The sequence below is a fragment of the Hypanus sabinus genome, chromosome 11, assembly GCF_030144855.1.
Source record: "Hypanus sabinus isolate sHypSab1 chromosome 11, sHypSab1.hap1, whole genome shotgun sequence".
In the NCBI taxonomy this organism is placed as follows: Eukaryota; Metazoa; Chordata; class Chondrichthyes; order Myliobatiformes; family Dasyatidae; genus Hypanus; species Hypanus sabinus.
Window position 1 is genome coordinate 61,719,558 of NC_082716.1, and position 14,303 is coordinate 61,733,860.

General features: G+C 38.8%; 1 protein-coding gene across 5 annotated transcripts in view; it reads left to right on the top strand.

Moving 5' to 3' along the window:
- LOC132402017 (cytosolic phospholipase A2-like) overlaps nt 1-14,303 on the top strand; it is a 153,059-nt gene that overhangs the window by 26,069 nt on the left and 112,687 nt on the right. For all 5 annotated transcript variants that reach the window (XM_059984470.1, XM_059984468.1, XM_059984469.1 and 2 more), the window contains one exon: nt 11,341-11,422. In XM_059984470.1, the coding sequence (XP_059840453.1) occupies nt 11,341-11,422 (82 nt within the window). The remainder of the gene's footprint in view (nt 1-11,340; nt 11,423-14,303) is intronic.

Consider the following 14,303-nt stretch of genomic DNA (forward strand, 5'->3'; position numbering starts at 1 on the left):
AGTGATAGAGGTTTATGAGAGGCATAGAGTAGACAAGGAGTATCTGATCCCCAGAGTTGAAATGTTTAACACCAAAGGGCATGCATTGGAGCTAAGAGGGGATAGGTTCAAAGGGGATGCAAAGGGTAATTTTTCTTCCTCAGTGGTGGATGCTTGGAATGTGCTGGTATGGTGGTAGAGGCAAACACATTAGAGGCTTTTAAGAGAAGGTTAGATAGGCACATTAGTATGAGGAAGATGGAGGGATGTGGATATGGTGTAGATGGGAAGGATTAGTGTTCGGGTGTTTCAATTTGCTCTTTAGCTGGTTTGGCACAACATTGTGGGCTGAGTGGTCTGTTCCTGTGTTATTCTATATATTTAACATGAGCATCAGGTCAACTGAAGGATTGAATTAGGTAAGAAGCAATAATGGAGGAAGAAGAACTGCAATTTGAAGGGAAAAAAAACAGGAATTCAGTAGATTCCGGTTAACTGGGATACATGGGGACGAGTACATTTTGGCCTAATTATGCGGCTGCCCCAATTAGCCAAAGTTTCATGGAAGTAGTTTAAAGGTATAAAGAGACAAGTTACTGTTAACTGAGTAACAATTTATATATTTAAATGAAATATAGAATCAAACAGAACACCGCCAATACCTCTAAATTACTATAAGGCAATGTATTAGTTCCTAATAGTTATCGATGGAGGAATTCATCTACTGTGTTCTTTTGATTGACTAATTGAACAAAATCAGTGCCGACACCTGGCGCAAATAATAGAATACCTTCATACAAAGCTTGCGATGATTGCATCCTTCAAATCTTCATTTTCTTTGTAACATTCAAGATGATTGTCAATACCTTCAAATTTTTCGCAGTTCCTAACTTGTTGAAGTAGTGAAATGACTAAATTTTTACTCCCAGCAATTTCTGGCATCTCCAAGTCAGAATGCTTCAACCACAGTGAGCAAAACAGTTCTGAGTTGTCTTGCTGCTAATTTCTCACCACCATTCAGTGACAACTCGCAGTTTTTTTCGACATAGGCACACAAAACTGGTGCTATTTAGAAACTGATCATTGTGTGGTGTCTCAACGGCCATGCAACTGATACTAGTTAGAAACTTTGGCAACAGTCTCCTGCCCACGTTAGTGGTATAGTGTTCCAAACAGACAAAGGGAATCACAGCTATTTTCTCGATTTAGTTGGTGTTCTTTTAAGAGTTGTCCCAAGTAAACGGCTGCCCTAATTAACCAGAGTGCACTGCATTTGGTAAATATAGTGCATATTGCAAAAATACTGTCATGAGAGTACTCAAAAATATTTTTGAGTTAAAAATCTGTAAGTTGAAACGTTTTGTAAGTTGTTCTAGGTTGTTTGTGCAACTGCTTACAGATTCTACTATAATTTCATTTGTTGGCCATGGTTATTTTGTGGGCTTAAGTCCCCTGCAGCTTTTTGCTGTATTTGGATACCATTTCCAGAGGTGGGAATTTCAATTACTTACGGACTCTCGCACCCATTTTTTTACATTTAAAAAGAATTTTCAGGTAAAACGACCGCTTCCCTTTGCCTGTTCATTCAATTTTGTTGCAAAGTATTGAGTTAATATGCAGATATTGAGTTGTACTACCTGTATCCATTCCTGTCTTTGGTGTAATCTGGGCCATGTGACTGCAAAAACTGAAATTTGAAGAACATCCAGGAAATGGCCTAATTTTGAATTGTGTAATAGACTTGCCTGTTAGCACCAGAGCAGTGAGCAACTTTGAATTATTTCCCCTTCTTTTTGCTTGGTTGCCACTGTGGTTGTTCTTGATCCCAGAGGACAAGTGAAGTCAGAATGCCAGACTGTTTCATCAAGTGATGTTCACATACATGGATGTTGCAGAAGAAGTCACAGAATCGTTTTTGCATTAAACCTTCATCTCTTCTGTCCATAAAAGCATTTTAAAATATCAGTCATAATATACTTAGTGGGTAGGACCACTGAAGGACGAAGGAGGTTATTTGTGCTTGGAGCCAGTGAAAGTGGGTGAAATCCCGAAGAATTACTTCACATCAGTATTCGCTGAGAGGGAGGACATGGAGGATGGTGAAATCAGGGAGGAGTGTGCTTATACGAGGAATTCTGCAGATGCTGGAAATTCAAGCAACACACAAGGGTCTCGGCCCGAAAGGTGGACAGTGCTTCTTCCTATAGATGCTGCCTGGCCTGCTGTGTTCCACCAGCATTTTGTGTGTGTTGCAGGAGTATGCTTATGTCTGTGATGTGTTGACATCGAGGAGGAGGTGATAAGTCACTTGACATATAGTAAGGTGGATTCATCACTGGGGCATAATGGGGTCTGTCCCAGGCAAGAGAGGATATTTCTGGGAATGTGACAGAGGTATTTGTATCCTTTTCTTAAATCACAGGCAAGATCTCAGAGGACTGGAGACTAGCCAGTGTTCCTTTTCATATACACGCCCAATTCCCTTCTGAAAGTCATGACTAAAACTGGTTTCATTATCTTTTCATCTGGTAAATTGAATAGTAGTTTCTGTTCAAAAAGGTCCATGCTCATCTGCCACAGATATTCATAAGATGAATGAGCTGAGCAAAATTTTGTAATTTTTTAAAAAATGACTTTTTTTTTAACCAAGATCAAACTACATATCGTTAGCAGGGAAATGTCAATGGGGTTTGGAGCTCTGTGACAGACATAGCTGTGCCGTTGCCCTTTTTGGATAGAACTGGGTGTAGATTGAGTCATGTGCTCAGTGGCCGAATTTTGCCAGTGTACTTTCTTTCCCTATACTTGATTATTTATAGGTCTCCTTCATGATGGCAGCAGATATTTGTTTAACTTATTTGCTGTTAGGATGTCACTCCAGTCTGTTTTTATGGCACTCAGGTTAACTTTTACATTTGTGTTTCTTTTTGCATGTTTATGGAATCTTTTACCATTTTGCTTTTGACTGGAATTACCCTTAGCAATTTTCTGGTCCTCCTTTGCTGGAGCCTGACATTGTCCTAATCCTCAGGCTTTGTGCACGTTGGTGATAAGCCATTTCCTATTGATTTTTTTTTTGTTTATGCCTTAGAAAGAAAGAAATTTGCAGCAAAGTGTGAAAAGTACTAGTTATGTCTGTTTACTGTCAACTCTTTTAAATTATTTCCCCAACCCTCCACAGCCAAGTAACATTTCATAACTGCATGGATAATTTTGTTTAGATGTTAAGATCCTGATTCTAGCTTGAATGAAATTGTTTTTATTCCTTTTACAAAAAGGTTATCATATCACTATAATTGTTCCCTAAATGCTATTTAACTTCCAGATTATTAATAGAATTTCTCATTGACCATCCCTTTGCCTCAACAGATATTGCATGGCCTGATGACTTTTTCTTTGTCCAGTGTTAGATAAAAAAAAAATGCCCGGATGCTTGTTTCCTCTTTAAACTCTTATACAAGGTTATCTCTAGAGAGTCTACAGCTTCAACAGGGTATTTTAAGAGCCTCTTAGATAGGTACACTGAGTTTAGAAAAATAGAGGGCTATGTGCTGGGGTAATTCTAGGCAGTCTCTAGAGCAGGTTACATGGTCGGCACAACATTGTGGGCCGAAGGGCCTGTAACATGCTGTAAATTTCTATGTTTTATGTTAAACCTTCATGCCCTTCTTTTCCCTCTTGACTGACCAATCATGTAGATCTTAATCCATGGGATGTGGCTGTCTCTTGGAGCAAACTTTAATCCCCTCCATGATTCCTGGCAGTGTCTGAATCTCCGATTCCAGCTCATCTGGCCCAAGTCTCTGTCTGATTTATGTACTGTAATTACTTTTTAAAGTTGGATTACTTTCCAGGTTCCTGACACCGGAACATCCAAATGTGAACAATTCACTCACTGGTCTTTGTATGCTGTGCTAAAATGGATTTTCATTTAGCAGTGCCCATATGTGTATGTCCAGGTTTCATATTTCTGAATCGGCAGACATCAGATAACCGAAACTAACTGGTTACTATTGCATCCTTTTCAAAATTTTACCATTGCAAATGAAAAGTACAAGTTTAAGAAAATATAGTACTTAAACTAAATTAAGCAATTAAATATTAAATTACCCACTGATGAGTAAACATTAAATATTAAACTACCCACACCATAATTCTCAGTAGACAACGCATGTGGTAACATGTCGGAGAAGGTACATAAAGGTAGCAAGGGCCTGGCAGAGAGTTGTGGACATGTGTAGCTCAGTTCATCGTGTAAGCCAGCCTCCCCTCCATGGACTCTGTTTATACTTGCTGCTTCAGTAAAACAGCCAGCAAAATCAACGACCCCACCCACCCCGGACATTTTCTTTTCTTCCCTTTCCCGTTGAGCAGAAGATATAAATACCTGATGGCATTGAATGGTTCCCTAGTACGAGAAAATGGACTGACCTCACAATCTGCCTTGTTATGATCTTGCACTTATTGTCTACCTGCACTGCACTTTCTCTGTAGCTGTTACACTTTATTTTGCATTGTATCTTGTACTAGCTCAAAGTACCTTGTAATGAATTGATCTTTATGAACAGTACGCCAGGCAAGCTTTTCACTATACCTCAGTGTATGTAATAACAATAAACCAATTACAATTCCAAGGTCCCCAACAAAATTGAATTGAATTGCACACAAGAGTCCAAAGTACTGCCTGATTGTCCCAAGTTTTTTTCTCCTCCCTGGATGGGCCTGTAATTGATTGTAGGGTGATGGGGGTAGGGGTAGGGGTTGCTTTAGTTGGGTAAACGGGCTGACGGGATACTGAACCTTTTGGGGATGGTGGTGGATAGAAAATTGGATGTTGGTAGGAAGAAAGTGTTGGCTGGATAAATCCAGCATGTGTCTAACTGGTGGGCTGTGCATGCTGGCATTGCCTCTGATTTTAGCAGCTAGGGGACGGGGGGGGGGGGGGGTAGGGGTGCAAACAAAGGTGAAGGAAATGACTTGAAGGTGACCCTAACTGCAACACGGTGGACTCCTTGGACAATACGGCAGTGCAGTTGGTTCAGTTGGAGCCCCCCTTTAATTAACTTTAAAGTAGATTTCAATCCTTTAGCTTTGTGAGTTTCTTGTACTGTTCATGAGGCTTGGTCACTTGAAAGAATTTTGAATGAGTGATGGGAAAATTCTTATGGCATGCTGTTTGAAGTTACACTGTTTGGCTATTCACCATCTGGCTCTCTATCCATATATGTCATAAACAAATCCAGTTTAATGAAATATGAAAGGTGCAAATAAATTTAATGATTTCAAAGAACAACTGTGTGAGGTGCAGCAAAACAGTGGGACAAGAAAAAGTCCAAACTGCAGTATAGAAGACCTGTGCTCCAGAACTTGCCACACCCCTGGCCAAGCTATTCCCACACATTTCCAACTACCGGCAGTTATCCAGTCTTGTTGAAGATTGCTATTTCCCTATGCCTCAGCACAGCTTTAGTCCAAGCCTGGACCAGAGCAGTGAATTCTGGAGGTGAAGTGTGAATGGCTGTTCTTGCTATCCATCAACATTTGTTCAGGTATGGGATTCAGGAGTAGAAAGAAAGGCTCTCAAACTGATAATTCTCCATCCGCTAGATTTGTGCCTCAAGCAAAGGAAGATGTTGGAAGTTAAACATCCTGTATCTTAGGATATTACTACAAAAGATCCAAGCTGCACCATTAATATGAACAATACTTGCATCTAGTAAGACCAAAAAAATGTTCAGAAGTCAGCTGATAAAAGATGAGTATCAATTATTTCAGTCACCATTGATACTTTGATGGATTTCAATTTCCACATTCCCTGTTGATGGAGTCACCATTGACTACGAGCTTTACCAGACTACTCACGTGCACGTGAGTCTAAAAGTAAGTCAGCAACGGGTTTCCTTTAATTCACCATATGACACCCTGTAGACTTTCCAACATCTATAAGACAGAAGATAGAAATGTGATAGAGAACAAGGTCTGGGCAAGTGTCACAGATCAATGTGGAGCTCAAGGTGGCTCATGTTGTAAGGTGATTTTCCCAGTGCAATCTGTAAACCCGGGGGGCACAAGAGATTGCAGAAACTTGAATCCGGAATAACACAGAAAAAGCTGGAGGAGCTCAGAAGGTCAGACAGCATCTATGGACAGTCAATGCTTTGGATCTTGATACTCTCAGAGCTTTTTCCAAGTTCATCCAGGAGCTTGGGTAAGGATGGTGCTGTAAAGCCACAGGTTAATTTTCATGCTGATATGCTTGAAATATGTGACACAATCTGTGTGAAGAAATATAATCAAAGGTCAGCACTGACCATTAAATCGGACTGGTAGCAAAAGACTTTGGAGGTCAGAAAGAATTTTGATGCAAAAAGCATTATCATTTGGAGTTGTCATTTGAGTTTGGATGAAGTGCCTGAGTGCCGGTGCTTGATGGATTCGTGGTGAGTGATTTAGAGTGTAGTCAAACTGCTTTCCAGTGTTCATTTTGTGATGCCTGTGGAAACACATATAGTTTTATATCTAACATTTAATAAGGTCTGAAGCCACAAAAAATGAATCATGTTTGAAGGCAGCATGGCTTTTAAGTCTTATCATAGTGAGACAGAGTACCTTTATGTGGTTAAAGGTAACCTACCACACTTCCAACCACAAATGTCTCATGGCATAGCACTTGGAGAACAAAGGTTTAATCATGTTAAGATTTTCTTCTTTAGCCTAAATCATCGAAGAACAGTGGGTCAGAAAAGTAAATGGGTTAAGAGAGTTTCTCCATTAAATATTTATACCATATTTTTTTTTGTTTTCAGCTATTTCTTTCAACAATTGAACACTTGCCCTTTAATAGAAAGTTTTAACTTTGAGTAAATCATGGGCAAATGATTCAGATCTTTTGATTATTCGTACAGTGGATTCTGGTTAATTGGAATACATCGAGACCTGTACATTTTGGCCCAATTAAGCAGCAGTGCTAATTACCTGAAGTTTCGTGGAAAGAGATAAAAAAACAAACTACCGTTTAACTGGGTAACAATTTGTATGTTTAAATGAAATACAGAACAAATTAGAACAGAACCAATACTACTATAGTACTATTAAAAACTGTATTGGTGCATAATAATTATTGATAGAGGAATTTATCCAGTGTACGTTGCCATGTTCTTTTGATTGACTGTGAATGAACAAAATCATTGCAGACACCTATTGCAGATAGTGGATTGACTTTAATGATTGCATCCTCCATATCTTAATTTTTATTGTAACATTCCAGATGATTATCAACACCTTCACATTCTTCGTAGTTCCTAACTTGCTGATGTGGTGAAATTGACGTAATTTCCATTCCAAACCATTTCATGCTCAAAACTGTAAGGCAGTTTGAAATTGTCTTACTGCTTATTTCTCGCCAATTTTTGGCAACAAAGTGATATCACTGCTCTTTGAACACAAATGTAACTGAATCTATTCAAAAACTATTCACTCCAAGTATGGTGCAGTGTCTAATAGCCACATAAGTTGCACAGGACTGACATTAGTTAGAAGCTGTTTGACAACAATCTCTTGTCTCAGTTAAGAGCCATGCCGTCCCAAATAAACAAAGGCAATCCCAGCTATTTTTTAGATTAGATTTTATTCTTTGGGTTGTCCCAAATAAGTGGCTACCTCGATTAACTGATGACCCAATTAAATGGAATCATCTGTATTTCTCTTTAGTGTTATTGGATGGTCAAAGTTGAGTTCTGATAGTCCCTTACTGTATTAGTTGTTCTAACCCTTCTACTTCCACTGCATTTCCTATTGCAAGTTGCCTGAACACTGAATATTGTCACTGAAGATCAGTGTAGGATGATTTAATTCTGATAGAGAGAGACTACTTCAGCAAACTCCTTTTAATATAAAGGATGTTAGGTGCTTAAGATCCATTCGTTAAATAGAACAACTACAAACAATGCCATTCCTCAAGTAATAATAATGATATGGATTATTTGAAGACTTTGTATTGTTCCAAGGTTTCCAGCCACATGGAGGCTATAGCCAAGAAAATACTGCAGTAACTTTCTCCTTAGAAGGCTAAGGAAATTTGGCACAACTGATAACTCTCACCAGTTTTTATATAGAGAGCAGGATGAGCTGCCTCAATGACTATTGCTCACTCGTATTTACTGTGATGATATGCTTTGAGAGATGGATCCTGACTAGAATCAATTTCTGCTTAAGCAAGGACCTGAACCCATTGCACTTCGCCTTTTGCCGCAATAGGCATTTCGCAGGTGCAATCTCACTCAGCGTCTGATCACCTGAACAATAATAATACTTACATTAGGCTGCAATTTATTGATCACAGCTCAGCATTCAATGCAATCATACCTTCAGTTCAAATCAGCGACCTCTAAAATCTGGGCCTCTTTATCTCCCTCTGCAATTGGATCATTAACTCCCTCACAGAGAGACCATAGTCTGTGCAGATCGGAAATAGCATAGAACATTTAACAGTACAGCACAGGAGTACGCCCTTTGGCCTACAATGTTATGCTGAACCAGCCGAAATGTGAATTTAAAAATCCCAGAAGGTAATCCATCCTATCTACACAATTTCTGTATCCCTCCAGCTTCCTCATAGTCATGTGCCTATCTAAACATCTCTTAATAGCCTCTACTGTGTTTGCCTCCACCATCATATCAGGCAGCACCTTCTAGGAATTCACCACTCTGAGTTTAAAAAAAACTTACCCCTCATATCCCCCTTGAACCTACCCCCTGTCAATTCAATGCATGCCCTCTGGTATTAGACGTTTTTACACTGGGAAAAAGATTCTCCCTGTCTACTCTATCCATGCCCCCGTAATCTTATAAACCTCTATCAGATCTCTGTCAGCCTCTGCCACTCCAGAGTAAACAACCCATAATTGTCCAGCCTCTCATGATAGCACATGCCTTCTAAACCAGGGAGCATCCTGGTAATCCTCTTTTGCTCCCTCTCCAAAGCCACAACATCCTTCCTATAAGTGAAGCAACCAAACTATATGAAACATTTCAGATGTGGCCTAACCAGAGTTTTATAAAGCTGCAACATATTAAACTCAGTGCCTCAACTAATAAAAGCAAGCACTCCATAAGCCTTCTCAATCACCCAATCAACTTATACAAAAGCTTGAAAACACATAGCACTTGGCTCAAGGACTGCTTTAATCCTGCTGTGGTAAGTTTCTTGAACAGACCTCTTGTATGATAAAGCTGAACTCTTGATCTCTCAGTCTACCTTGTCACGGCCTTCGCACTTTGTCTATCTGTACTGTACTTCCTCTGTAACTCTACCACTAAATCTTGTATTCTTCGTTTTTCCCTATGTACTTTTGACTGGATGGCATACCAATAGATAGCTTTTCCTTGTATCTTAGTACGTGTGACCTTAGTAAACCAATTACATTTTATCATATTTAATAAAAGACTTGTATTAGTAGACCAGCAGGATCCTAGCTTCATCAACCAACTGTTGACTGCCCTTTAGCTTAGGATTTGCACTGTCTGAATCACGGGTTGAGAGGTTGACTGGATGCCCTCTCTCCATCTGACTCCACCTTTTCAATAATCCTACTAAGGAAATGAAAGAAGATTTAAGTAAGCCTCTCAGCACCATTGAGTTACCTTTTGTCTATGCTCTGAAGAAAGAAAGAATCACAATCCTGGCAAGGAACATGAAAGGAACCACATCGAGTAGTTCAATGCTGCCTCTTAGTAGAATAAGTCATTCAGTTCCTTTGTTCAGGGTAAGAATTCATGTTCTAATCATCTTATTGCCTTTAGGAATGTAAGTATTTATTGCCTCTAGTGACTAGAGTCTAGTTCATTCAATGTATATACTTTCAGAGGTTTAGTTATAATTACTCCTTTCAAATATAGGGTAAAGATCTTTGGTTTATTGATGCTAATATACAACATCAGGATTATGTCTATAAATTGAAACTTCCTGGTCATTGAAGGAATTTACTAAGGCTGTGCCTTGACAGCTGGCTGCAGGTTTAAATAAGCTTTTGTGGACTTAATGTATGAATGATTACTGCTGTTAAGTGGGAGAGTCACTTTCTGTACTCTGTGTTCGAGTTAAACGTAGGAAGATTCAAGATTTTTTAACGTCATTTCATGATTATGTAACATGACTCTCAGTTGGCTTAAGGTCTTCATAATGATTTTGTTACTGTGTGCTGTATTTCACTTAAATTACTGAAAGACAGAAATGTTAGACAACTTCCATAAGATTGCAAAGATGGTTCAAAGCATCATCATCAAAAATTGACAACAAGCTAAGTAAGATAATAGGGCTAATGGCCCAAGGATTCTGCAGAGCAACTTAATGAAGGCAAAAAGATTTGGGAGGGAATTCCAGAGACCATGGCAGCTGAAGAAATGGCTTCCAATGGTAGAGTGATCATATTTAGAGGTAACCAGAAGACCAGAATAAAACCAAAGCAGAAATCTCATGGAGGAAATGGGACTGGAGGGCGATTTTGGAAATGTGGATGGGGCATGGGACCATGGAAGGATTAAAAAGGGTGAGAAATTTAAACAGTTTCTCATTTAAGCAAAGTAATGTCAACAGGCACTGAGTCATAGGTGAACAGGACTTGCTCAGGGTTGGACACCAAGAGTTTAGATCATTTTAACTTTGTAAATGGTGGAAAATGAGTCACTGGCCAGTAGTGCTTTCAAATGGCCAAGTTTAAAGTATAAAAAATACCATTGACAATTTTGGAAAGTAGGTTGGCTGATAGGAGGTTGTCACTCAGTATTGTGGAGATGCAGGATAAATGTCCTTTTAGTATTTCAAAATGGAGGGAAAAACTGAGATATGCATCCACCCAGCCCTTCAATTTTGGATATACTTCCCTTCAAGGAGGTTCCTGGGGAAGTGTTACTAATAAATCATTAACAGATGTCAGACCTTCTCTTCTGCTGTGGGTTATTGAAATGTAGAGCAGAGTGGGACAAATACTATTAACATACCATAATTCTAACTTTAGTTTGTGGGCCTGCAGCAAGGATTGTGGGAGAATGATGTTTCTTTGCTGACCTTGAGTTGTTTACATTCTTATTTGAATTGCAGCATAGGCATCAAGAGAGATTAGGCATTGCACTCTCTCAAATTCTACCCACTGAACATGAAAAGGCCTCTTACATTCTTAGCCAGTGTAGATATTGTACCTCCATGGTTTAAAGGAATGTTTAGCATGTAGAGTAACAGTCAAAACAGGCATAAATTATATACATACAATTCATCAAATATTTTTCCTAATCTTGAAACATTTTTGACTTTGTTTAGGGAGGCTTTGCACATTTTAACCTTTTTCTTTCCTGTTTTATTTTTAGGTAGAACATCAGGTTTCTCATAGATTAACCGTGTGCATTCTACGAGCTAAAAATGTGACCAAAGGAACTTTTGGTGATCTACGTAAGTATATTTTAGAGAGCTTTGTCTATTCCTTTTACCCACTTGTCCTTCATTCTTTCACATGTTATGTGTAGGATTGTTTATTAAAGGGCATTCAGACTGATAAACTACGGCAGTACATGAAGTGTTAAGTTAAGGTCCAGTCTGGCTCGGAACCTGTGATTCAGGTGGATAAACATTAAAAATAAAGGTACCTTTTAAAGATCAGGATATTTTGTCCTGCCCAATATTCCTTCCTCAGTCACGATGGTAGGTTCATTGTTCATCTTGTTTATTATGCAATAAAGTTGTGGCATTTGCTGAAATAATAGACGGCAATTTAAAATTAATTCGCCATGTTCTTGGAGAGGCATGATAAGCAGTAGTGGTTTTGGGTGATACTATAAATGATGCAGAGCATTTCTGAGGTATTTGCCTGCAGAGCCTAATACACAACAAGTTCACAGCTTTTCAAACTGTGAAAGTAGAAAATGATCTACAAACTGATAAAAAGTCTTGCTTAAAAATAAAATCATGCTTTGAAAATTGCAGCACTGTGGTGCAATTCTCAAAGTGGTAGGGTAATCAGCTGGCTCATGTTCTATTTGCAAGCAGTACTGAAGGGTGCACCATCATGACATCTGTAAGTAGCAATGCAAAATGGACCTTCATTAAAATTATATATTTATTGTGGTATGCATATGTATTTTATTCAATGTGGTTATTTTTCAAAGCGAACACCATGTAATTGTTTGCAAAAAAGCCATCCTGATGTCCTAACATAGAACAATATGTGTAACAGGCAAAAATTTGAATGCTCTTTTCTGGAATAAGGATAGCAATTACTTGATAGAGACTATATCTATTAATGGTTTGTTGCTATATTCCTGATGTACATATGCTGTGAAAATATCTTAGCTTTTTATTATCTGGGTCCTCTGAATGAGTTTTATGTTTTTTACCAAACTAGAGTTACCAGCTCTGAGCTGATGAATTCCAGGCAGATGTATCATGTGACTCAAATTTTGAACAATTCAATGAACTTGCAGTCTTTTTTCCAACCTCCATTACTTGGACAGAAAAAATAAAAATGTTTTAAAGAAAGTGAAAATAATAGTTTTCCAAACTAGTTTAATGATTCTTTTCTTTTAACTTCATCTTATTAGTTGCCAGCAGTTTAACCTTTAACTCTTGAACGGCCCAGGATATTTCTGGGTGGTAGTGTCTGCTGCATTCAGATATAGAACTAACTTAAAAAAGAGAGTTTGAGTAAACTGCTGTCGACATTTCGGGCCAAGACCCTTCGTCAGGACTAACTGAAAGGAAAGATAGTAAGAGATTTGAAAGTAGTGGGGAGGGGGAAATGCAAAATGATAGAAGACCGGAGGGGGTGGGATGAAGCTAAGAGCTGGAAAGGTGCATCCCATGATCCTTTCCCTTCTCCAGCTCTGTATCACTTTCGCCAATCAACTTTGCAGCTCTTAGCTTCATCCCACCCCCTCTGGTCTTCTCCTATCATTTCGCATTTCCCCTCCTCCCCACTACTTTCAAATCTCTAACTATCTTTCCTTTTGGTTAGTCCTGACGAAGGGTCTTGGCCCGAAGCGTCTTCTCCCTATAGATGCTGCCTGGCCTGCTGTGTTCCACCAGCATTTTGTGTGTGTTGCTGTTTGAATTTCCAGCATCTGCAGATTTCCTCGTGTTTGCTCGTTGAGTAAACTGTCCCACTTTGGATTAATTTACAATGCAGCTGGGTCCTGAGAGAGAACACATACTTGCAATAGCAAATGAATTATGTGGCTGGATTTTGCTTATTTGTTTTTCAGCCCATATGTCCAGCTATACAATCTTAGCCAGGTTTTACTGTCAGTAATATAAACACTGTCACTCACCACATCACAATTCTTGCAGACAGCTAGGTTTCAGACACCATCGTGATCTACAACATCATTGTAACCAGCTATCAGCCTCTGATTCAGTCACCATAATTTCTGTCGTATGCCAGGTCTCTGATATCATCATGATATCTGATATCACTGCAAAATGATGTAAATAGAGTCAGCAATATTACCACTATAATTTCTAGTATCACAATAATGAATAATTTTTCCAAGTAATCTTCTAGTACCAAATTCCACATTGACCATAAATAACAAGAATAAATGTGGGTTATCTGCCTCCATCCATTTTTCAATGATTCACTTTGTGATTGTGAACAATGTGTTCTTTACAAGTTGGCATTTCTGGTCCAGTTAAGAAAGCTTGCTTGTTGGCATCAGATATAACGAGAAAGCAATTGTACCAATTCTTTGAGTTTGATAGATTTAGTCCAGGCAGCAGAAATCATACAGACCATTGCACAAAGATGTGAGACTGTCATCAATTTGTGTTAATAGTGTGTGTGAGATCTGATAATAGATCACACAGGCCAACTTTGATGAGATAAATGCATGCATCAAGTACCACAATGTGCTGTGCATCATTTGGTCACATGGTCTTAATGTAGTGTTTTCTGCTGACGCTTCTAACAATTTGGATGGAGATGATCAGATAGGATGAGTGGTGGAAGAGAGAAAAATATTAGTCCTTTAAATCATGTACAGTGGAAAATAGTAAACTTAATATGTTTTACACAAACAGTAATTGCGTAAGCTCATTCTTTCTCTGGCACACATACCCTTCTGGAATCATAAAGATTCCTCTTCCTTCTGCTCCTGTTGGCTTCAGCTGGGGTTGAGTCAGGCTGTTCACATCTCTGTGATATTCTTAGCTGCCATCCTTTGAGCTTTGTAAAACTTTATAGCTGCTCTACCTTTTATTGCTATTCCCAAGTGGTCAACATCTCCCAAGGCAAAGATCAAAGTAAAATTATGGTGACTGCACCAGAGGCTGATTTTACAGC